The sequence below is a fragment of the Vidua macroura genome, chromosome 2 (assembly GCF_024509145.1).
Source record: "Vidua macroura isolate BioBank_ID:100142 chromosome 2, ASM2450914v1, whole genome shotgun sequence".
NCBI classification, from domain to species: Eukaryota; Metazoa; Chordata; class Aves; order Passeriformes; family Viduidae; genus Vidua; species Vidua macroura.
In genome coordinates, this window is record NC_071572.1 from 3981119 (window position 1) to 4007104 (window position 25986).

Here is a 25986-nt window from a genome sequence, read left to right on the forward strand (position 1 = left end):
TATATTCTTTCTGAGTGTGTGGAGAGTTCTGCTCGATGATGAGGTGTTGGTATTGAGATACAACCCTGGGATTGAGAGAAATTAGGAGACTTCTGCACATCACTACTATTCACTGGTAGGTGACATTGACCCCTAATCTAAATCTCTAATCTAATCTAATCTAATCTAATCTAATCTAATCTAATCTCCTAATCTATTTCTTAACTGGCTGTAACACAGCTACCTTTATTATTGTATGCTGTGTTTTTCTCTACTAGTAGTTCTTTTTGTGTTATCCTGTGTGGTAAATCTGTTTAAAGTCTTATGTCTGTTTTCCTCATGTCTATTCTAAATAATTCATGCTGTAGTAGACCTGAGTGGTCATTATGAAGGACTTGTGAGTGAGAGTGGGTTTTGGGGTGCTGGCTATGGCAGGACATGTCCTCCCCCCCTCTGCCATAGATGGTTGATGCATATGGAAGAGATAACCCAGGTGGGTGAAAGGCCCAAAGGGGTCATCTCTGTTGCCAAAAAGGGCTCAGGCCCCACCTAGGAATCAACATCTTAGTCTGGAGAGCAGATGTGGGAAAAGATAAAAGAAAAATAAATATTCTTGACTGAGAGACACTGTTTTACAAAGACTATAAAAGACACATGAATTATCACAGAGGCAGAATCCTCCTACACACACACTCTGATAAACATATGGGACTTCTCCCAGGAGTTTGGATGCAGATTCCATGGTTACATTCTTAGGAATTGAGGGAGAGGATTTTGATGTGTGGTCCATGATAAATTGGTTGGTAAGAAACATTGGTTCCTAAGTTAAATTGTTTCTTCACTAGCTGTAAAATTAATGGTACCTTTAGCCTCCTGCTGTATTTATTTACTAGTAGTCTCTTTTGTCCTTATTCCTGTATAGTATATAGTCTGTTTTAAGTCCTGTGTCTGTTAGTTTTAAGTCTATTAAATGGATAACTTATTCTATAATAGACCAAACCAGCCATTATTGAAGAACTTGTGAATGAGAGTGGGTTTTGTGGTGCTGGCCACCTCAATAAAGCTCCAGAGGCCTGGGCAAAACCCCCACATCTACTCATAACACTGGCCACCTCCATAAAAGCTGCTGTCCACCGCCAGAGACCTGTCCCAGGCAGGGACTGGTCCAAGCTCTCCCCTGTGATTGGAAACACCAACCTGACGCTGTTGAGCAGGACGGGAACAAAGAAGGCTAAGAAAATGAACTCCTTTATTTCAAATGTACCGCTCTATATATAGAGAACATCGAGAAGACTAATTTCATTGGTCTTAGAGGAAAAACATCCCACACCACTGGTGGGCAGTGAATGACACACAGAGGCAGAACATATCTATAAACAATATGAATAACAAGATAGATTAGAGAATTATTTACATTCTTTCCCAACTGCTTCCCAGGCTCTTGCCTGGTTAGAAAACCTTTCTCTTTCTCTCTGGCTGAGCTGAGAATATCCACACCAACCCACGACCTACGTTTGACGTGGAGGCGGCCGATGACCTCGGCGGTGCCGTAGTTGTTCCACACCTCGCAGACGTAGCTGCCCGAGTCCGAGGGCCGCGTGTTCTCGATGAGCAGCCCCGTCACCGTCTGCCGGAAGCGGCTGTCGGGCTCCCAGGGCACGTTGTCCTTCAGCCAGCGGTACTTTGGTGCCGGGTGCCCTGATGCTTTGCAAGGCAGCTCCACTCGCTGTCCTGCCATGGCTTTGCGGTGGTCAAACCCATCTAGGATAGATGGAGCTGAATTCGCTGGGTCTGAAACAGGAAAACACAGAGGAACTCTTTTTCAGCCAGAGAGATTTAAAATTAACTCACTAAGCGATGTGTCAATATTTTTTTCTCCTGCATTTTCTGACTCGCCTGCCCAGTGTTTTGGGCACTACAGTTTGCTTCTCTGACCCAGCCACCAGTTTGAGTTGTGGTGGCTGGGATCCAGCAGCACATGCTGCTGAAGCAACTCATCACTGCTTGGAAATCCTCTCACTGGATTTTTTCCAGGTGGCAAACGTTTTTCTGGTCATCCTTCATGTTCCCTGTGAGAGGCACGAAGAGCCAGAAATGTGTTGCCTTAGCAATTATTGCCACTTCTCGACTAGATTGGAGCCAACACATTGTCCCTTCTCTCGGTGGTCTGAAGGCTTTGAATTAAAGGAGCAATTTATTCCCTTGTCAGGAGACAAATGGGCAAAGGCACAGGGATTTCTATCTGCAGTCAAAATGACAGACAAGCCTTTTCTTCTTCTGTGGGAAAAGAACTTAACGTGACAAGACCAACTTACAGCTTAATAGTGCATCTTTCTGTGCTCAATTTGCTGACAATTGCAGCCCTCACTTGTGCAGCACCTGGCACAGATTTATGTATCTCACAGATGTCTGGCAGGATTGCCTTCACCAGAGGTGCATGTACCCATCAGAAATAGTGCTTGGTTTGTAATTTCCAGTTTGAAAATTTTGTAGACAGAGGTTGACGCTATTTAAAATTTTTGTGCCGCCCATCCTGGAGCTATTGCAACAAAAATACCGAACAAATATTCATCAAAGTATTTTTTCATCACAGGAACACACTTTGCTAGGATTTCTGTCTCACAAAGAAACTCTACATGCTGACGAGCTTCTACCTGACACAGTGACCTCTTTTTGGGTATATCTAATCACAGCTGACTGGATGTAGGTGTGATTGCCACAGTTCTGGCATTTTCAAGAGTCATTCTAACTTAGCAAACTCAGGTGGTGCTCACAGGGCAGCTGCAGCAGGTTCCTGTACGGAGCTGGAGAGATTAAAGGAGCAGTGCGTGCTGAATGCAAGCTATTCCAAAAGTAATCAGTACCTGAGCTAGCTGGTTTAAAACGAGCTTAAATATATATTTATGAATTGCAGCCACAACTGGGAGGGCACCCAGGAGAGCAAACATCTTAAGGATACTTAAGTTAAAGTATTAATCCAGAAACCAAAACCATGATATTAAAAAATTGATTAATTTTTTTTAATCTTTTTTTTTGGCGTGACTATATCTCGATAAAACCCCCAAAAAGCCAAGTCCAGTGAAAGGTGACAGCAGAGGTTTTTCTGCTTTCTAGGTGCCAGGAAAACACTGAGCCACTGAGGGCAAAGCCACATTCAGCTTGCTGAGTGTCTCATTAGGAAGACGTCTGTGGTGGTTAAATGAGTGGTTTTGGATGAATCAGTGGCCTCGAGGTCCACATTTGGCACCAAGATGGGACAAATTTTTGAGCTTGCCATGCTGTTTATGTCGGCTCAGTGAAAGCACAATCTGCCAGGATGCTGCTGGGAAGGCCAATGTCAATTTGACTAATTGATCAGCCAGCTCTTCTCTCGCCCCTTGGGTCATCAGGCGTCCCTGTTACCAGGCACAGATTCTTTTGTGGGGAATTAACTGAGAGTAAAACCACAAGCAGGCAAGAAATTACAGCTTCTGGCTCTTAAGAAGGTTACATCTGCAGGAAATCAATTTCTTCAGATGGAAGTAATAATTACATATTTAAATAATAAAAAAAGCATAACTGTCTTTTAGAGGTATTGTCAGCGCATTCCTGCTCAAGCAGCACAGCAGATCCTGGATTCTCTATCCCAGGGTCATTTCCCTTTGTTCCTTCTCGACTTGAGCCTTGTCAGCAGCAGCACAGCCTGGAGTCCCAGTTGCAGGACAGCTAAACTGAGATTTGCCTACGTAATGAAGAAAATTTCACCCTGCTGTTATAGAGGAGGTTTTACAAATATATTCAGGGATACATAAGATATGATTGGAGTGACCTGTTTTCTTCCACTCTGTGGAAGAAAATATGTATTATATTACTATATAATATATATTAATATATATTATACATTTAATTGGACAAAAAAAAAAAATTAAAAACTTTTCTTTGGGTTGTCCCTGGAACAGACTCCTATTTAAAACTAGTACAGTTCATATATTCCAGTTAAGGGGGAAAAAATCAAAAAAAACAAAAACTAAACAAAGCACAAAAGAAACCCAAGGGTTCATTTGCAATCACCTGCAATGAGGCAAAAAATACCAAAGTAACATAACCCAGTTCCAATATGTGTTTAGCCTCCTTTGAATTATTATTTTACAATGCTTTGACAGTCAGCTGCAAATGACTTCCAGCAAGGACAATGGTGAAAAACTGAGGCAAAAATGTTGTATTAAAATATTCTACTTTGGACCTTCTTTGAAGGACAGAAGAGGAAAATTTTTTGTGCTTTAAAAATCATAAGGATTTTTCAGAGTGTGGAGGTTAAAAAGCAGTAATGATTTTGGGAGATGAGATTCATGTCAGGACAAATTTTTTGGTTGGAAAGGGACACTATAATGAGTCTTAGAAGTATATTCTGTTGCATGTTAATGGCTTTGGGTTAATTTTATTTAGAAAGGTCATGTAATTTCAAGGAGATATTCTTACTCAAAATGAAATTTGGAACTTCTTTTATTTTCATTAATATAGACATATTAGTTACTCACTATTTTTGTTAATTTTTTATTTTATTTTTTAATTAAATTTTTATTTATTTGCTATTATCTACACATTACCATTCTCACTGTTTCAAAACAATAATGATGCTTAACTTGTGTTAAATGTGTCCAGGAAACATGAGAAACATCCACCACAAACTATTTAATCCCAAACAAGTGAAGAACAAATATGGATGGAAAAGGCAGGCAAAAATGTAGGTCTCATGCAAGTAGACTTTTCAGAACTATGTTCATGGATTCTCCGATCCCAGTTCTTAAAGGAGTCACTCTTTAAAAATACAAATTCCAGTAAAGAAAAAGGAAAACCTGTTAGAGAAATATTAAGAGATAAACTCTGCCCCTGATTGCTGCACTTGCTCAGTAGTTTAACAGGACTGGAAATCAGATCAAGAATAACTAACCCTGTTGAATTTAAAAAGCCAATTATTGCACACAGGTAAAATTTGCTACTTCAGTTTGGTCTGTGGAGGAGAATAGAAAAGGCAACTCCAGAGAACATCCTTTAGGGTGTTTGTTTGTCCTAAATTTCAAACAAGGCAGAGCTTTCATTTCCCCACTTTTGTTCAGTGAGATAACCAGAATTTTTCCTGTGGTAACCAAGATACAAGCCTGATTTTATTTATGTTCCCACTGGCTCAGCCTTAACGTGATTTCACACGGAAGCAGACCATATTATGGAGCCAGCTGGAAGGGTAGAATCCTGCCTGTTCTCAAAAGACCACAGCAGGCAGATTATTGTCCAGGAGAACTTCTTCATCTGGTTGGGGAAAGCAGAGGCAAGAGTTCTACCCACAGGGGACACCTATCAAAGGGAGCAAATCCTGGAACTGACTGGTAAGTGATTCTAACCTGAACAATCCCACTATATATATATATATATATATATTTTTTTTTTTTATCATTACTGTATTTAAGTACTGACCTGTGTGTTCAGAGGGCTCCAAAATACTTGAACAATGTCCATTTTGGAGGAGGGCAAGAAGCAGGTTAATAATGGAAAACCTTGTGCTCACCTTCTGTCTCCCTTAGGGCTCTCAAACAGAGGGGTGGAGAGGTGAGACCTGACCACTGGAGTTTTATTCTGACAGAAGAGGAGAGGAAAGGGTCAAAAAGGGAATGACCCCACTGACTGTCAGATTGGGAAAGTCACCAAATCCTGACTGACCTTTAAGGAGGTCAAATTAGCAACAGGGAAAAGGAGAAAAAGCAATGTGGGGCTTTCAGTAGGATGGTGGGGATGGTTTATGTAGGGTAAGGATTTGGGGAGAAAGAGAAAGTCTGGGATACAGCTTCAGTGAGCTCTGTGGATGTAGGAAAACACTTCTGGATTTGCTCACATGCAAACAAAGGGAGCAGTTGTGGACAAGCAGCAAATGAGGGACAGGAAGGGGAGGTGGAGAAGTGCTAATCCTACACAGAAATGTCTGAGAGCAAGTTCCAGACCCAGGCTTGGGATCAGCTCCTCCTTCACCTCACCCACGACTGGCACTATCTCTCACTGAGAAAAAACGGGGAAAAATGTTGGAGCAGCAATGTATTGAGAGCCCTGAGTGTGTGGTGACTGTGAGGAACCCAACTGTCCATCACACACACACAGAGAGCAATCAGGAGCTCATTTAAAACTACAGGGAAAAGTTAAAACAGCCCATCCACCTTCTTGGTTTTCCCACCTGCTGCACAAATTGCCCTGGGACTCAGCCCAGAGCTGCCACCCAGTCCTCCTGTCTGCCTGCAGCACCCCTGGGTGCACTGGCATGGGACAAATTCTCCTTCTGGCTGGAGATCCCTCCTGGAAGCAGGGGAACGTGCTGCTTTCCCCATGTGCAGTGGTTTTGGGTAATCAATTTAAGATTTTTTTTGTTAATGTATTAATGAGTGTGGTGGGTTTTGTGTTGGTTGGTTACTAGTGTATTTATTAGAATGTATTTATTTATTTTTGCGATGGATTAGGAGAAAGGTGAAGTAGGTTTAAAATTTTAAAAAGGTATAAAGGAAAAATTATTAATATTTATCTTATAATAATATAAATTATTAATAAATTATTTTATTAATAATAAAAATAATTAAATTATTAATCATTACTAATTAAGAGTAACAAAAATTAGAATAAAACTTTTAGGACATTTCTTCTTATAACTTTTTCTTTCTTAATGATAATGTAAAGAAATAAAATTTAAGATTTTAGTCAGTTTACTACTTTTAGAATAGTCTTTTTTTAGTTTACTTAGGGAGACAAGTTTTTTTTTTATTAATGTTATAGAGACTTTTTTATAAGAAAATAGTTTTTTGTGGTTTTTAATTTTATGAATAGCAGTCACCTGGGAAATTTGTAATTGTGAAATCTCTCTTATTTTTTATAAGCTTTTCTTATAGTTGTATTTATGGGTTATGTTAACTTGGGTATTGTTTTAAAGATGAGTTGTTTAAAGGTAAAGGTTTTCATTATTTATCTCTGAAATATTTTTTTTTGTGGGGGTATAAGATCTTTATTACTTTTTTCTCTTTCTTTCTTTCAACTTCTTATAGTATCATAGCTACTTTAATATTTGCTTACTTTAGTATAGGTAGGAATGGGATGAATGAAAAGGAAGGCTGAAATGCACCTCGGGTAACCTGAGAATCCTGAGGTGGGAATATCTACAGCTGAGTGCAATGTCCTGAACTCCTGCTGAGGTCAACAGAGAGCAGCAGGCACCAAGGGGCAGTTCAGATCACCCCAAAGCAGGGTACACTACCCCTAAAAGTGTTCCCCTTCTTTAGCTGAACAGTGAGGTTAAGGTGATTAATTTCCCCTGCACAAGTCTAGTTTTGGAGGGATCCACAGTCCATCAGTCCATCCACAGTCCCTGTATAAAGTACTCTAAACTTGCTAAAAATCACCATGCTGAATGCAGGTGCACCCTATGGGCCTTCAGGAAATAGCCACTACGATGTGCAAAACATATTTTAAAAATAAAGAATTTTAAAATGGCCCATCTTATTTTACAGCAGCTCCCCACTTCCGTTTGACAGAAACCACACAAGAACGTGCCTTGCCAGCTGAGCACACTAGAGAGAGACACAGGCAGCATTTCATTTAGCAAGATGCAGAAAAGGAGCACCTGATACAAAAAGTCTTGCGCTGTTGCTCTGTCGTGTTTCTCCAGTGTATCTGTGCCTTGTGATACATCGGTAGTTGTACAGTCCATCTTCATTTTGTACGTCTAAAATATACAAGGCTCCCGTGGATGTGATGAGAAATCTAGGTCCTGAAAGACACAAGAATTTGCAGGGTTTAAAATATCTGCAGGTTGTTACTCTCACACTGGAGGATGGAGGACACAGGGGCTGAAGATTTTTTGTTGCCAGGTTTGAAGCTGATAATTCCAAGCTCACCAAGTGCTCACTGTAAATGCACAAAAGGAATGAATTAATGTGTATTTTATTTGCGCTTCATGTGCAGAAACAGAGGGATTTTTAAGGAAAATATGAGGAATGAAGAAATGTGCCATGGTCTATATGATTATTAACAAACATACAAGGAGCATCTGAAATAAAATAAGGGGTAAAAAACCAATGCATTAACCCAGTTTAGTTCAGTATTGTAGGATGATCTGATGCAGTTCAGCAGCAGAGCTGTAGGGGTTGGAGAAGCAGGGAAGCTGCTCACACCTGCAATGCCTGCAAGTTAAACAGCTCCAGTGTGAGGAGCAGTCCCACCCCACCCTGCCCAGCAAAGCCACAATCTCCAAAACCAAACACGTCTGACGCGTTCAAGGTCAGAGTTCTCTCAAAATAAAAATATTACAGGTTACATTTTCTTCAAATATGACTTTTTTTATTATAGTTCTAGAATATGTGGAAAATACCACTGTTTATATGGTCACATGAGCAGTTTTGATCTTTTGGCACCCACAAAACTGTTCCGTTTCATGCCCACTTTAAAAGCAAGGACACAAACCCCCCTAAAATCAACACGGTACATGTTTGCTCCAATGCACTTTCTATAATATAATAAATGGAAATAATGTGTTTAGAATGCATTGTAAACTTAACCCTCACCTGGTTAATATGTCCACTTAAAAAATACTGTAGTGTAAGCTGTGTGTGCTTTTCCAAAACTTTTACACTGAGGTAAATGTGAGTATCTTTTCCTTTTCATGCCTGCTAAATGTCTGCGTAGCTGGTAGCTCTCACAATATATCTACCTGTACCTAGGTATTATAAAATATATCAGGCTCCAGAATTAGGGGAGAAATACACAAGGGTGAAACCCATTATAAACTAATATCCAGTAATATGCAGTAAGGAAGAATTCCTTTTCTTCAGAGCTCTGTTTGAGCAATGACTTTTTAATAATTAAGTGTAGTCAGGATGCTTGCTCATAGATGCATCAGTGGGAAAGCAATCCAACAGAGAGAAGACAGAAAGGAAATGGTTTCATTACAGAGGGTGATATCCTTTAAACCATAATATAAAAGAAATTGAGAAAAAAAAAATTGATGTCACCAGTCTGACCCTCAAAGCAGAGAACATTGAATAAAACAACACCATCCCATCTCTCCCATCCTTGGAAGTATCCAGAATTATTAAATAACAACACCAGGGTTAAATAAGTGGTTGTTTAGCATGGAGAGAAGGAGGCTCAGGGGTGATGTTATTTCTCTCTAAATCTCCCTGACAGGAGGGGACAGCCAGGGGGTCGGGCTCTGCTCCCAGGGAACAGGGACAGGAGGAGAGGGAACGGCCTCAGGCTGGGCCAGGGCAGGCTCAGCTTGGCCAGCAGCAGGAATTTCCCCATGGAAAGGCTGCTCAGGCCTTGGCAGGGGCTGCCCAGGGAGCTTTGCAGTGCCCATCCTGCAGGTGTCCCCTGGAGGTGGCACTCAGAGCTCTGGGCTGGGGACAAGGTGGGCATGGGGCACAGCTGGGACTCCATGGGCTGGGAGGGCTTTTCCAGCCTCAGGGATCCTGGGATTCTGTGAAAATAAATCACCATAATTGAGGCATAGAAGGTGTTGAGCTCCTTTGCTGAGGAAGAAGTGCAGAGCAAGGGAAGGTGCAAAGCAGGAGGGAGAACTGTGAGAAGTGCTCTCTCCTCAGCCATGAGCAACAATTTACTCCAGCCCAGGTGGATTTACAGATTTACAGGCTAGAGAGGTTCTTCCTTGTATACAGAAGTTATTCCGACTTCATATGCCTCTGAAAACTTAAATTGCTTGCATAGAGAAGACTTAGGAACAAAGATATTGTGGAGTGCAGCAGTAAAATCATCTGAATGAATAATAGTTCAGTTTCACAGCCAGATGTCTGAAATGTGACATTGAAAAGCTTACATGAAAAAAAGCATCTTACATTTTAATATTTTAGTTGTAATGTTTGGATGAAATTATATAGACACGTAGTAGCAATAAATTAAACTAATAAGATATACTGTAACTCCTTGATCTAATGTTCTGCCCTATGCTGAGTGTTTCTTCCTTTACCTTTCATGTTCCCACTTACTCAGAACACTGTCTGAGTGTATACATTACTCAAAACCATTTGTGCCACCCTAGCTTCTTATCAAATAGTGCTACTCAACATCTCTGCCCTTTAACAAGGCTTGCCTTCACCCCTAAATTTAGATTAGAAGGATATTTAGAATTTTGGTGTGAAAACCACGAGATGTCAAATTTCAGTTTGACGAGAAACAAGCAGTTTCTGCACTCCTGAGATATTCATAAAGCAAATCTACCTTTTGCAGGGAATATGTTATAAGAACTACAGGTAACTGAGGCACAGTTGTCTCCCTTATGCTCCATGGGCAGCACAAAATGACAGCTTCAGGAGATGGGAATCACATTTAAAGGCTTGGCTTGTGGGGGGTGCAGCAAAGCCAGCCCTGCCTTGCTTTTGTATGCAGCTGTGTGAGCATCCATCCACCAGCTCTGCATTCAGGCAGCACAGCCCTGTGCCTGCCCTCAGCAGTGCCACCAGCCCTGCCTGCTCTGTGCACACACATCCTCTGCAGCCCAGGCAAGGCTTACAGCAGGGTTTTCCAGCTGGGATGTGACTCTGGTGCCAAAGTGTGCCAGGGTGGATGGCAGTGGAGAGGTTGCAACCACACCACAGGCCCAGGAGCAGATAAAAAGGTGCTAATGGGGTGGTTGGGATTGTTTGGTCCCTCCAGTAAATCTGCACCTGCTGTGCATTTGTGTCAACTGAGTGGAGCCTAAACAGCTGAGATGCATGTGAAGGCTTCCTGGAGCTTTCTGTTTCTGGGGTCCATCTTCACCTTTGCTAAATACATATAATTCCATTTCTCTTCATAATTCCATTTCTCCATTATTCCATTTCACACCTTTGGACATGAACAGTATGCACAAGTTTACGATCACACAAAAGAGGCCAAAGTTTAAAAATAAATCCCTTCTTTATAGTAAAATGTGGAGAACCCCGGCTCGGGGAAGAGATGATGATGTCTGGCTCCAGATCAGGAGGCTGAAGGACAGCTTTATTAAAACTGTACTAGATTACATTAATATACTATTTAAAGAGAGACTATCCTATTCTACACACTTACTTCTTACTTACCTCTCTAACTAACTCAAACTCGTGACTCTGCTGAGAGCCCGAGCCACAGCTGGATCCATTGGTCACTGACCCCAAACAACCTTCACCAGAATCCAACCCAGCAATCACTGCAGGTGAACAATCTCCACACCACATTCCACATGGGGAAAACAAAGGAGCAGAGATAAAGACTGTTTTCTCTTCTTCTCTCTGTGCTTCTCCTGAGGGACAGAATTATGTCTCTCTGTCCAGAAATTGTGAATGTCACACCTTCTTCTGTGCTCTTCCACAGTGGTCACTGTTTTCAGATGCTCTGCACAGTTTTGAGAGATGGTCTACACAGGGCATCGTTAGTAGTCAAATTTGTCTCTCTTCTCAGGATAAGCATGAAAAATGCTGCCACAGAAATTAAGTGAGAAGATCAAATTCAGAGCTTCCCTTTAAGCTCTAGAGAGCAGTTCTGGAATCACAGCTGGGGTGTGGATTGTGGATGTGGATGAGGACGTGGAGTGGCTGGGTGATGAATTTAAAGGATTTGTGGGCTATTTCCAGATCTCAGAGTACTCACTGATACTTGCAGGTGAAGCCTTCCCTGCTCAGCCCTGGCAGTGAGTTTCCTCAGATGCAGTTACACTTTTGGCTCTGTGAGAGCAGACACACTTATTAAAAGCCCACCACTTAATAAAAGAGGAATGTAAAAGCTTTGCAGAGCCAAGAAATTGCTCAGTGTTATCTTGCTGTATTTTCTGGAGAAGTTATGAACACACTCAAGCTATCTAACACTGCTTAGATCATCTTCCTTTTGGAAATTACTCAGGCAATTGTACAATAAAACCTTCACTTAAAGCATTATCTAGAGATTTTTACCTCACCCTCTTCAAAGATAGCTGAAAGTAAATAGTTATTGCCACACATCAGATGTTATCCCACATTTCCCACCAACAGACATTGTGTATAATTGCAGGGCTAACGATTTTCCTTTTCCTCTTTTCTTCTTAACATATTTTGCATACTTATGTAATGCTTTTAATAACCAACCCCTCCTTCTCCCGTAGAAATGCGAGACAGAAAAAGATGACAGAGAAATAAAAGGGGAAATGCATGTAATTTCTGTCATCTTCTAAACTGAGAGCATTTTCATTAAACTCGACAGGCTGTCAGCTGTGACAAAGCCGAAGTGTTGAGTGTTCTGCCTTCTACACTTCAAAAAGTGTTTAGAAAAGCACCAGGATGGGACAGACAAGCTCTCACTGCCCTGTTGATCCAGGGGAGGGCTTTCTTCTTCAGGCACGTTTAATTTAATCGCCCCTGCTTTGCTCTAACGAAGTCTTAATTTTTTTTGACTCACCTACTTAATATGCCAAATAAAGATTTTTCTAAAGTGAAAAATCCTTTCAGATCATCTGAAGCTTTTTGCTTGTTTGGCTGCTAACAGGCTTCAAGAGAGGAAGACAGAGAAGCCTCCTTCACAACAATTTAAAAAAAAAACACTGTCAAAATATAGCTCATAATTCCCATTTATTATTCCTCCTCAGCAGTGTTTGTATTAATGCCTTGAATAAGTGATTATAATAATTTCAGCATCTGATTTACAGAGATGTTGAAATCTCTTTTGGCTTTCAATGCTTGATGCCTTTGAAAACCTGGTCCAATATCTGGAATATGTGTCTCACTCAAAGATTTCAAAGGCTCCCAGGAACCCTCACTATCTCTTGCCTTGGTAGTGTGGGCAATCATAGTAATATATTACCATTTAAAATAATATTTAAACTTGCTTAAAAATAGAATTTAAACCCAAGACCAGGCTGGATGGGGCTCTGAGCAACCTGGCCTAGTGGGAAATGTCCCTGCCCATGGCAGGGGGCTTGAATTCGATGTTCTTTAAGGTCCCTTCCAAGCCAAAGCATTCTATGATTTTATGAAAATTTAAATGCTTTACAAAGGAGCTCTCTGAGATACATGGATTCATACAATTCATAAAAGTCAGTGGAAAACGAGGGAGTGGAACCCAAAACTTTCCCCAGCATCCAACATAATACATAACTTTGCCTCATGGTGAAACTGAAAATATATAGATCCAAGGACTAGAAAGACCATTAGAGTAATTTATTTTCAACTTCCATCCTTTTGCCATTAACCCCTGCCCAAGTCCATATCTGGAAGTTACACTATAGCTTTTTTAAAAAGACATTAGTCATGATTAAAGATTTCTTGTAAGTGGAGAGCATGTGATAGCCCTGGGTAAATTCTTCCAATTATTCTTACTTTTGAAAATTAGTGTATTGTTTGGGTCCACCTGCCTTTGCCTCAGTTATTGGATCTTACTGTGCCTTCATTAAAGATTTCCTCCACAGTCAGAAATCTTCTGCCCATTTAAGTCCTTACAGAACACGAGGAAATTACCTCTTATACCATCTTTCTCCTTAATTAGTTATACAGATTGAACTTCCTAAATCATTTACTGTGAATCATTCATGTCTTGAAATATTCCTGTAGTTTTTCACTCAACACCTTAACAACTTTTTGAAGTTCCTTTTCAAGCTTGGATCATGCACATAAATTCAGTTCTGAAATTTCTGTTTCTGGTCATAGTGAATGCAAAATGTCACCATTTTCCTCTGTATAATTTTTCTCTTCCATGTACCCATCCAGTAATTGAACCCATGATTGAAAACTGTGATCTCCTTTTCAGAGTCATGGATTTAGGGATTTCCCTCCTTCTGTAGATGTGACCTACACCTGACTGTCCTAGAACTAGAATTATTGGTATGAAAACCTCAGTGTTCAAATCAAACCTCTTTAACACAACCGAGCTGTGTCATCTTTTGCCATTACACCAACATTTTAACAGTTGGCATATTTTGCCAACTGCTTTTCTTAACAAAATTTCATTCCCTGAGAGAAACTCTAAATTCATGTCTTCATCTGAGATATTAGCAAACCACTTGGTTTGGAGATAAAGAGATGGACCCCAAAGAGGTGGATCTCACTGTCCTAAAGAAAGCCAGGAAGAGGTGGAGGAAACTGGGTCACATCTAGGCTTGCCCAAGGGCCCCCAAACCCACAACATGTTTGAAACACACCCCTCATTTTACTGTCTGCTGGCCAGTGCCCGAAATAACCTACTGACTTCCTTAAAGCTGAGCACTGTTAGCAAATCGTGTGCTCGTTTCTTTAAGTGAGAAGAGGTCACATTAACAATTATGAAATTGCTCTTATGTAAGGTTTTAATGTTTTCCATTAGACTGCATAATATTAGAGATTAAAATAAAATTCTGTTTAGGTTTCCTATGTGAGATTGTTCTCATGTATTATTCATAAGAAAATGTGAACACTTTCCTGTCGAATTAGCACATCATATTCTTCTACGAAAATGAGAATATTTTAAAATCACAATGTTAATTATTCTTTTATCATGCCCTTTTTCCCCAGCATGCTGGTAGTCTTTAAATAGGGGTAATGCTACCCCCAAGATGATTTAAAAAACCATATTTGATTTTTCCTTTGTTGGAAACACATCTAACGGCATTGTGTTATTGCAGCCTAAATTGGGTTGATCAAAATTAAGAGAACAGATGGCTGTTCTAATCCTGTGCCAAATGGCAATATAGAACAAATCAACTCTTGCCAGTGGCACTTGTCACCTCCACTGGATAGAATCGCTTCTGCTAAGCAAGTTTCCAGTGTGACCTGTGCATGGAAGGGGAGAGAGCTCCCCACAGAGCCAAAGGGGACAGAAACCTATAACTCAGCTTTATGGCATTGCTAGAACATCCTCAAACAAACCAGGCTGCTGCCCAGGGCATGGGAAGTGTGCTAGAACCTGCTTAAACTCTGCCCTGCAGTCACCGTCCTGGGAAGGATTTTGATACCCAGCCCAAAGATCAGATGAGGAAAGGAAATGTGGAGGGAAAGGTCAGGATTTCACTTCTCCAAGTATCACCCACTCAATGTACTCAGCCTTCATGAGACACCTTGAGAGGCCATCATGCCTCATTTCCTGGCAGAAGAAGATCAGGTGGTTCTGAAATGCCACCATAGTACAATGCTGCTCATGAGGAACTAAGGTGTTTGATATTCCCATTTTTTCCTGACACAAAGAAAGAAGGCCATAAAATCCATAGGAAGTGTTGTCCAAGGTGAGGGAGGCTGCTGTGATATTTAGTATATAATTCCAGGCTCCTCAAAGCTCACAGAAGTGTGTCTTATCATAAAGCCAAGCTTGCAGGTCTGAAGTTTTTTTTTTCAGTTCCAAAGCAGTTGTTTTCCCCTTTCCCTTCTGTTTTGTTGTTTGTTATGGGCTTTTTTCTGCCCCGCAGAATTAAATTTGAGAATTTATAAAACAAGCCAGCAGCCTTACATGAGATGCTTTCTATTTTTTTAGACACATAATCTGTTTAGACCGCAATAAAGAGTAACTGAGATTATCTCTGTGCAAAGATCTCTGCAGAGAGCTAAGGACATTCATAAATATTTCCAGTCCTATGACCTGGTGTGGTTCCAGCTCTAACAGAGATGGATTCACAGCTTGGCAAAATTTGTGCAGAACTGACAGCTCAAAACTAAGATGTCTCTAATATCATCATTCTTTACCCTCCTTCACCTCCTCTACCTCAGTTAGGGTTAGAAGCACCAGCTTTGGTGGCAGCTCAGGGTGAATCAGGGTTTATTGTAAATAAATATGCTCCTTATCAGTCACTCTGCCTCTCAGCCAGTGGAATTCAGAGCTGCTCCAAGTGTAGGAGGCCCAGCACAGCCACCATCATCATGGCTCTAAAATGCCACCAAAGCCATGGAATATTTTCCACTTGATTCTTCAAAGATTAAAGAGGAAAAGAATAATAATTTAAAAAAATGCTGGAATTTTGGCATCTCTTTCTCTAAGGAATATCATGGACCAGCAATATCCTTCTGCATCTTTCCAAAGAAAATGCATCTAGACAAATTTAAATGCTGTGGTGTTTGCTCCATTCCAAAATGTCTCTCTGTTTCATAAATGGGGATTTTGCCATAGCTGCAGTTCTCCAGATTTCCCTTGATGTTTTGCATGAATTATTACTACCTGAGACAACAAACCTGCCTGTTCCTTGCCTATAGAATCATAGGGTGAATGCAATTGGAAGAGAAAAGGAGACAGAAAGAAAAGGAAATAAAGAAGGAAACAGGAAAAAGAAAAAAGGGAAGGGAAGGGAAGGGAAGGGAAGGGAAGGGAAGGGAAGGGAAGGGAAGGGAAGGGAAGGGAAGGGAAGGGAAGGGAAGGGAAGGGAAGGGAAGGGAAGGGAAGGGAAGGGAAGGGAAGGGAAGGGAAGGGAAGGGAAGGGAAGGGAAGGGAAGGGAAGGGAAGGGAAGGGAAGGGAAGGGAAGGGAAGGGAAGGGAAGGGAAGGGAAGGGAAGGGAAGGGAAGGGAAGGGAAGGGAAGGGAAGGGAAGGGAAGGGAAGGGAAGGGAAGGGAGTGGGGACTGAAAAAAACAAAGTTGCAGTTTTGGATTTGTAAATTGAGCTGAGAGAGATCATCTGCTGAGTCAATTGCAGCTTTAAATAGGAATAAGAGTTGTGGTTCCCTGTTGGTTTCTCATTGAGACAGGATGAGGCCTGAGCCCAGTGTTCCAAAATCAGGTAGGTCCTGAATGCTGGAGGCAGCTGCATTCCTCATTTTAGCTGCTCTAAATCCAACAGTACCGTGAGTTTATTTGTGCTTCTGTAATGTCAGTATAAGAAAAGACATTATGCTCTTACATGTGCAGTGCTATAATTTTCTGAATGAGTTTGGCCCTTTTGAAAAAGATACTGTAAATTACCCAAATCAAAACATATTTTGTTGCCCTGTCTGTGTTTCTGAGACTGCAAAAATGTATTTCATACCAACTGTCCACACCAATTCTGCTTATGTTACAGATGCAATCTTCAAGTTTTATAAAGGAGGAATAAACCTGTTTGTTTTGATTTTATGGGGGTGTTTTTTGTTGGTTTTTATTTTTGTTTTGGTTTGGTTTTTTTTTTGTTGTTTTTTTGTTTTGGTTTTTTTTGTTTTTTTGGTTTTTTTTTTGTTTTGTTTTGTTTTGGGTTTGTTTGTTGTTTTTTTTTTTTTTTCAAATAAGGCATAACTAGATGCAGGAGCTGTGCTTTTGTGTACACAGACTGGGTTTTGTTAATGGCTACTCTTTTATGATTTAATAGTATAGACCTGACTGATCACACAAAGCTTTTATTAAATTGTTCCCCCTCTTAATCTTTGATGAATTTATTAGGCATGAGCAGTTACAGCTCTCTACCTGCTGTTGTTAACTGTCATCCTCCAGGATATTGAATAAAACTCCCATAATCTTTAATGCCTCAGTTTTAGATTATTTGAGTGCTTGCATACATTGCTGTAGAAGCTGCTTTCCTCATTTCAGCTGGCAAGCAAGCAGATAATTTTAAATCACCAGCTAGTTTTAGGGGCTCTGATTAAAGAGGATTCAACTTTGCCCATGATATATGGAGCTGTCTGGAGGATTAAAATCTTTTTCCTCAGGCTTTTACTGGTGCATCCCATATAAATAAATAGCCTGGAGCTGACCAGTGGCTTAGCACAAATAAACTTATTCTCTGCTCTTTATATCAGCAAGGACCAGAACCCATCTCCCCTCCTATCTGCATATAAATTTAAACACAAGCCTGTTAATTAAAGAGAAAACCTCCATCTCCTCTGGCCTCAACAGCAGCTGCTTTATGTCACCACCATCAATTGTGCACCTGAATAGTTTTGGAGCTTTGAAGTGATTGCATTTCCAGAATATAAACTGTTATGGACAATATGATCAGAATAAGGCACAGCCCTGCAGACACAGAATTCCAACAGCAGCAAAATTATTTTGACTGAGTGCAAACAGCCAATATTATCCCATGGTAATTACAGCAGCTGCAACTCTCTGGCCCCACATGTTTAACCACATTTATTCTGCAGGTAATTGGGAAGGTAATGGAGCATCTCAATCTGAAGGAACAGTTTTATGAGAAATTTATCATAGCACCCACTCCCTTCCATGAAAAGATCTATTCAAAGCTTCCCAAGACACCTGAGCAGTCAGAATTTTTATTTAAAGCATGTGCAGTAGCAGAGACAAAGCTTCACATGGTACATTCTAGTGTAGTGTTTTTATTTTGAGAGAGCAAAATGAGGGAAAGTGGAACAGGCTAGTTTGGTTTTATGGCAATGATATGGGAAGGAATTAACACCTTCCTCACCCAATTTGAAAAAGTAAACCTATGTTTGGATAAAAAAATATTCAGAATATTCACTGTGGGAGGAACCAGCTCCACTAGGAATTAGAAATAAAATAAATAAGTTCTTCTGGATACTTCTGGCCAATCTACTGGGAAAAGAATTCAATGTTCAGTGAATAATTTTTTAAATGAAGGGAAAAAGCTGCTAATGATGTACATTTCCATCTTTTTGAACAATACAATAGTGTTAAATCTATGGCATTGCTTTTCAATAGCTCTATAAAAATTAAAATATTTTTTGCAATTTCCCCTCACTATAACAATTTTTCCTCTACCTTTCTCTCTCATACACACAAATTTTGATTCTCAGCATAACCAGCTTTTTTAGAAGATGGGACTGTACTTCTGTGTGTTCTTTACCCTTCACACAGGCACAGAGCTCCATGTTGTGCATTTTGTGTATTTAACTATTCAGCTCTCATTACCACTCACACACTTACCATTTTTTAAAAATAATTGTCTCCTGATGAGCTATTCCCATCTTTTGTGACTCAGTACAAATTTCCCTTATTATGGAAACATACAAAACCATTTGTACTTGGTGTCGCTTCAGAACAATTGATGAAGAAGGGTTTTAAACAGAAAAAATAACAGTAGTAAGAGCAGAATATGTAAAGACTTTTCTATACCTTAAAATAAACAAAACTCCTGCCATCCCTGATCCAATGAAATTATTCCATAAAAGAATATTAGAAAAACAGCTTTAAAGTATTACATAAGTCACATGCATTACCAACATTGCTGGAGGAAATAAAAAATCCCACTGATTTAAAATGGAAATAACTGCAAGCAATTCCTGAGAATCTGTTTGCAGACTGAATTCCATCAGCATATGGGGATTTAGCAGACCTCATTTTTTTATAGTTACAAAGTTTTGTAATTCTTGCAACTTCTCAATAAACAGAAACACTTTGAACAAGAGTCATATTATAGCAGTGTGAATAGATGTGGTTTTCACACTATTTATTTTCTGTTTGCTGACATCTTTGTCAAACTAACTTTATAACAATGAAAAGGGTTCAGTAAATATAACTTTTCAGCAAGGAAGAAATTCACAGTGTGATTTATGCTGAGCATCAACTCAAGATTATGGGATATTTCAATCCAACTTCATTTCAAAGATCTATGGGAGGTAAAACTAGCAAGGATGTGTAATTCCATACCATCTCATAAAGATTATTGTGATTCTGTACTATTACTTTCCTTAGACTGGAAGCACAAAGAAAATATCATTATAAGCACAACAAGCATCAGTCCTTTCAAATAAATGTATTTTAAGGTTTTTTATTTCCTTCTCTGAACTGCTCAGAGAATCATGACTTGGTAGCCTGTCCAAATATCAGGATGATTATGCAAATATGCCCAGAGACATTTCTAAGATAATTTTTGTCATTTCCCAATTTCTATTTGATTGGGAAATTGAGGCACAGTGAAGCAAATTGATTTGCCTAACTTTATCCTGTGGGTTTGTGGCAGATTTGGGAATCCCAGTTCTGGGTTTTGAGCATCTAAAAATCCTTTCTTACCCCTTTTTTCACATCCTGTGTCTGAAAACCTGCCAGATTGGATTCAATCCTATATGGAGATGCACAACAAGGGCATAGTTTGACTGTGTAAATCTCTCTGAAGGAGTTAAATATGATTATTGTTGTTCTCTTTCCACTGTCAGAGTGTTCACCAGTGGGCTGGACATGTTTTGTTTGCACCAGTGCTCATTTTCTGCAAATACCTCAGAATAAATTAGTTTTAAAATACAGCCTTTGGCCAGATTAATGTTTCAGGCAAGCTGTGTTAAACATTTTTCCACTTTTCCTGAGCTTTCCCTGTACTTACAGATGCAATTAGCTCTACAAATTATTTAAGCCATCTATTTTGTGAACGCTTAGATTTGGTTTAGGGTTGCATTTCAGCATTTGTTAGGCAGCTAGAGTCTATAATGTGTTCTGTTGTGTCTTTTAAATGATGAATGTTAAGGAAACAGAGGTGTTTTAGGGCAAAAAAAACACCCCTGCAAACTCATATTCTACATATGGGACTTAAGGCTGAAAGTCACACAGAGCATATTTTCCACTTCTGAAACTTGTTTTTTTCAGGGAGCATAGCACTAAATTATAAAACCAACAAAATACATATGGCCAAGCAGACACAGACCTGCACTGCCTGAACTTCCCTCAGCAGTCAAACTCTTTCTTTATCCCCACAGGCCATTAAAGAACGTGTGGAGTCAGAGAGTGACCTTGCCAGCACCACATGACATTAGCACAGATGGCCTTGGCCATGTTAATGACATTTCCATGGGAAGATCCATATGTTTGACATGTCTTGCAATCCCAGAAGCTGCAAGCAGCATGAAGTTCCCTAAAGAGGATTGACCTGACAGAAAAGCCCCCTCGTGTCCAGCACACTCCAAGCCACCCCAGACATTCCGAGTAGCATTCCCAGCATGAATCAGACACATCCACATCCTCTGGCACCACTGGAGATGGAGAACAGAGACCAAAACTGTGCATGGAATCAGCAGCAGGATCATCCAAAGCTCTGTGGGAAGCAGGTCCAGGGAGGGGATTCTCCTCTTTACTCTGCCCTCATGAGATCCCACCTGGAGCACTTTGCCCAGTTTGGGTGTCCCAACATCAGAAGGATGTGGAACTGTTGGAGCAAGTCCAGAGGAAGACATGAGGTTGATAAGGGCACTGGAGCACCTTCCCTATGGAGAGAGGATGGGAAAGTTGGGGATGTTCAGCCTGGAGAAGGTTGTTTGGAGAAGCTTCCAGTGTCTGAAGGGGCTACAAGAAACCTGGAGAGGGACAATTCATCAGGAACTGGAGCGACAGGACAAGGGGAAATGGCTTCAAACTGAAAGAGGGGAAATTTAGGTTTGATATGAAGAAGAAATTGTTCCCTGTGAGGGTGGTGAGGCCCTGGCACAGGGTGCCCAAAGAAGCTGTGGATGCCCATCCCTGGAAGTGTCCAAGGCCAGGCTGGACGGGGCTTGGAGCAGCCTGGGACAGTGGAAGGTGTCCCTGCCATGGCAGGGGTGGATTGAGATGATCTTTCGGATCCCTTCCAACCCAAACCATTCCATGATTACCACAAGGACATAAAATACACCTTTAAAGGAGAGGATCACTATGAAACCTGTGAACCAAACGTGTGTCTTGTTTAAGCATGGGACCACGGGTTCAAAAGGTTTTTAAATTATGTACCAGCAGTCTGTTCTTCTTATTTATGCTTGTCAGCTCCCTAAAAAGAGATGTGACTCTGCAAGTGGTGCTTCCAATGCATAAGGTCTGTAATTACTCTTTTTTGCACAAATTAATCTAAAGTAAGGATATTCACCCAATTTGCTTCAATGTACTTCTTTCTCCTGGGAAGACACAGCACAGTTTTGACATTTTACATGAGCATTCAAAAAATGTTGGTGTCACTTAGATAAGAACATTTAAAAAAATTATCCCTATTCTTCAAAACTAGGCAGTGGAAAAGTAATGAAGAAAAAGCTCTGAACTAAAAGTACTTTTTTTCTCTTTTCCTGATACTCAGCTTTAATCTGGGTATACTCTTTTATGCAGTCAATGGCTTAGGGATGTGAACAGCCATAAATGAATCTTAAAAAAAGAAAATTAACCTGGCAAAATCTGACAGCTGTATGGTATTTATTCTAAGCAAATTCTGTGTTGGTTCAATCTCTCGAGCAACTGTTATTTGGGTCAACATTATTGCTTTCATAGTTCACAGTCTTTATCTCCTGGGAGAAAGCCAATTTTTTTCTTCACTCCAATCCTCTTAGGCAGAGCCCCAAGAGTCTGTATCAGTGACCTGAAGAATTGCATTCTACACCATGTCCGTGGTCGGGACACACTATCTCCCTCCCCGGAGCACTTCCATTAAAAAGGTGGAACACACATGCAATCCCTGTAAATTGAGCCTCCTGGAATTTTTTTAGTTCTTTGTGGAGCAAAGGGAACATCCTACAAAGCAGAGCGCACCGCAGAGCAAAGACCAGGAAAGACAGAGGGGAAACAAATAAATAAATAAATAATATCCCAAAGATCCAAAAGTCAATACTCCATGTTTCATTTCTTTTTCTTTCTGACAGGAGCTCTGGCCCCAGAGTCTGGTCAGGGGCAGCTCAATAATAACGATCTAAGGCTGGTCTTCAATAGACACTCAACAGCTGACAGCTCTTCTGTTCAAATTGACAAGGGCACAAAGAAAGGCTTGAATAATTAATTGTGAATGGTTGGATGTGATTTGATTGTGTGACCAACCTGTTAATATCGACTTGCTTTCACCTAATCTTTCAAAATGAGATATTAAAACCAAAACTCTGCTATGCTTCGTTATTTCCTGGTTGTCTCTTCCTCTGTGGCAGAGCCTGCAGGATGTGCCCTCCATGAGATGGAAGGTGCTGAAGGAGAGCCCTGATGTCACGTGGGTGAATAGGACTTTGTGCTCCAAGCCTGCCTAGTCTCTATAAAAAGTGCTTTTAATTTCTATTACGTAGATGCAGCCATCAAATAATAAAAAAACAAGGGTGGCAAAAGAAAGTGCCATCAGCAAAGGTAACAGCTATTCACTAATTAACTTCTTCCTACCACAAAAAAACCCCAACCAAACAAAATAAACAAAATCCAAAAAGACCCAAACTAAACCACATAAAGCCCTAAAAGACCCCAAAAATTCAGCCACCACCCCCTGGAAAACAAAACAAAACAAAACAAAACAAAACAAAAAAAAAAACCAAAACAAAACCAAAAACAAACCAGCCCTAAAAAAAAAAATCAAAACCCCAACATGGTTCTCACTCCATTTCTGAGACATTTTTTAGCTAACTTTTCATAGACCAATCTAGAGGGAGTCCCAGGCATCCCTCTGGCTGCCCTGGCTGTCTCAAGACCCTCACAGAGGGCTCAGAGACCCTGGCACAAAGTCAAAAACACCTGTGGCTTCCATTTTCCCATGGAGGGAGCTGCCAACTTTATATGAGGAATTACAAGCCACAAGGGTTTGAGTAGTGTAGTAGTCGAATTGACAAAGGGTGAAAAAGTAGAATTTTGGGTTTTTTAGAATGTAGTTCAGGGGGTCAAGATGGAGGGATTTGGGCGTGTCCTGGCCTTCTTCTCCTTCTTCTTGCCCTCCATGTCTTGCTGTGATGGTGACACTTTTCTATTGGTTTAAGGTAGAGACACACTGTCTAACATAGATGATAGATATTGGTACATTACTGTAAACACAGTACACGTAGTTTTGAGTATAAGATGTAAACGCCGCCCGAGGCAGGACACAGAATGCCATGGCCAACCTGCTGGACAGACCTCAGCAGGTCAGAGTAAGAATGTTAGAGATAAAGAAAAATAAACAACCTTAAGAAGCTGATCCTATGCATTTCAGACTCCTTCTTTGGCTGCATTGGCTGGGAGAACAAGGACTTCTACAATCTTGGGGTCATCCCCACACACAGAGACACCACAGACCCTGAGACCCACGTAAATAGAAACTGCAGACACCTGAACATTCAGAGCCAAGTCATATGATGAACAACATCTCAAACATAATCTGCATTTAATTTTAATGTGGACATAATCTGTTAACATGAACGACTTCAGCATTCTCTTTAACTCTGATGCTGCTTTCTCAGCCACCCTCAAGCATAGGTGGCACAATAAATCTTTGCTTAACTCATTCACCACAACTGGGTGACAGAAAGAGTAGGTGTCCAATAATTTCTTGTTGCTAAAGTTCTTTGAATGAGAGAAGGAAAGGCCACCATTTCAAGCTGCCCAAGGTCTGCAAATGTGTAGTTAAATGCTGGTTCTGTGTTTCGAAGGAGTATTTGCTGCAGTGAACTGTGGTTACAATGGAAAACCGCACCTTGGGAAACTGAAAATCTCTCTGTGATTAATAAAAAGTATTTTCTGCGAGAGCCAAGCTTCTCTCTCCCCTTATTCAGACAAAATTCTCACAGGGTTTTACTCTGTATGGAAAGAGTGACTGAGTGAGGAGTGAGTATTTCAAAGTTTGTTTGATAACTCATCTTCTGAACAACAGCCACCACTTAAATGAAATAGTCTGATTGTTCAGGGCAGTCCTGATCATTTCACTGTGTTCTAATCCCAGCTTATGATCTAGAGAATTGAAAGAGTCTCCAGTGCTTAATTATAAGAAGAAACCTGTCTCTATAAAATATGACTTATGCTTAAGGTCAACACTGCCTCCTAAAAGACATTAAGTTTTGAAGAAGAAATCAGGATACATGGAAGTAGAACATTAATAAGGTGCTAAAATTTTAAATTACCTTAATTCTTCCGTTCAAACAACTAATACTCTGTGGAGAGGCATCACCTCTTTCTTACCAGATTGTACCCTGTGGTGCATATTAGGGTTGCTGAAAAAAGCATTTTGCAACACTTTTAGGAGCAATATTTACTTAGACTATAGCCTCTGTTAAATATTTATATATTATTCTTTATTTTTATGTAGGAAAATATCCTATATATGCATGTGTGCACATGCATGTCCCCATCATGTGGGTGATAAATAATAGAAGGTCCCTCTTTCTAATAAATTATGGATGAGATGTATAATATATGAATTAAAGTTAACTGCAGGAAAAATCATTCACACACAAGAAGCTGGGGGAAGAACTAAATCCTGCAAGAGAGAGGTGGCAAACAATTCACGTTTTAGTACAGAAAAGCAGATCTGAAGATTCCATAACTGTGCAGCTTTCTTTGCTCTGTTTATGGAAACATTTTCCACCAAAGCAACACATAAAATGAAATAAATAAATACGCAAAAATTAAATGTCACTTGACTGAAATTCTATTGACAATTTGGCAGGTAGAAAGAAGAGCTGCAGAAATGATTCAAGAAATGAAAGACCAGTTTTAAAATGGTGGTGTAAGGAGACAAAGACCTTCAGCTATGAAAAAGGAGCTGATAAAGAGAAATAACAACTGCCTGAAAGATGAGGGAGAAGACCTTTAAAATTATCAGGTCATTTCATATCTTCATACCCTATCAGAAAGTGAAAACAGAATTGATTGAGCATAGGCAGAAGATGGAAAATTCAAGGAACAATAAAACAATTTTTTGTTTTATTCACAGTTCATGCAGAAATTACAAAGTGGATACAGGAATTCTCCAGTAAATTCCAAGCAGAAATGTGGAAGGACAAAACATTTAAAAGGTTCTATAGAGAAAGAAAAAAAAAAAAAAAAAAGGCAGGACATTTGTCTTTCCTATCGGAATTTCCACACAGTGACAAACTTTTCACTGAACAAGAATTGCTGTCAACAGGTGCTGTCAGCCTGATCCAGCATCACATGAACCAACCTCCAAAAAATTTGAGATTTAGAGGAATCAGGAAAAGACATGTATGTTAATTTAAGATCTAGATCAGTCTTTCTGAAATTCCTGGTTTCAGTCTGGATTAGGACCTAACCTATGATAGAAAATTAGTAGAGGTACTTACGATTTCCTATAATTTCATTCTTTCAGTATTACAAAAACATAAATTCTCTTCTCTTTTTTTTTAACTTAAGTCATTTTCATGTTAATATAAATCTATATTTTGCTCATTTTTTCACACTGGTCCACTTTACCTTTTTTTTGGTGAAGTGGCCACAGATGCCTTTTCAAGAACATGTTCAAAACCACAGTCAAAAAAAAGAAGTGC

General features: G+C 40.1%; 1 protein-coding gene across 1 annotated transcript in view; it reads right to left on the bottom strand.

The window, feature by feature from the left end:
* The window catches only part of DSCAM (DS cell adhesion molecule), a 446151-nt gene that overhangs the window by 180472 nt on the left and 239693 nt on the right, over nt 1-25986 (bottom strand). The window contains exons 4-5 of the mRNA XM_053969848.1: nt 7610-7756; nt 1492-1770 (exon numbers count right to left, since the gene is read on the bottom strand). Of these exons, the coding sequence (XP_053825823.1) occupies nt 1492-1770; nt 7610-7756 (426 nt within the window). The remainder of the gene's footprint in view (nt 1-1491; nt 1771-7609; nt 7757-25986) is intronic.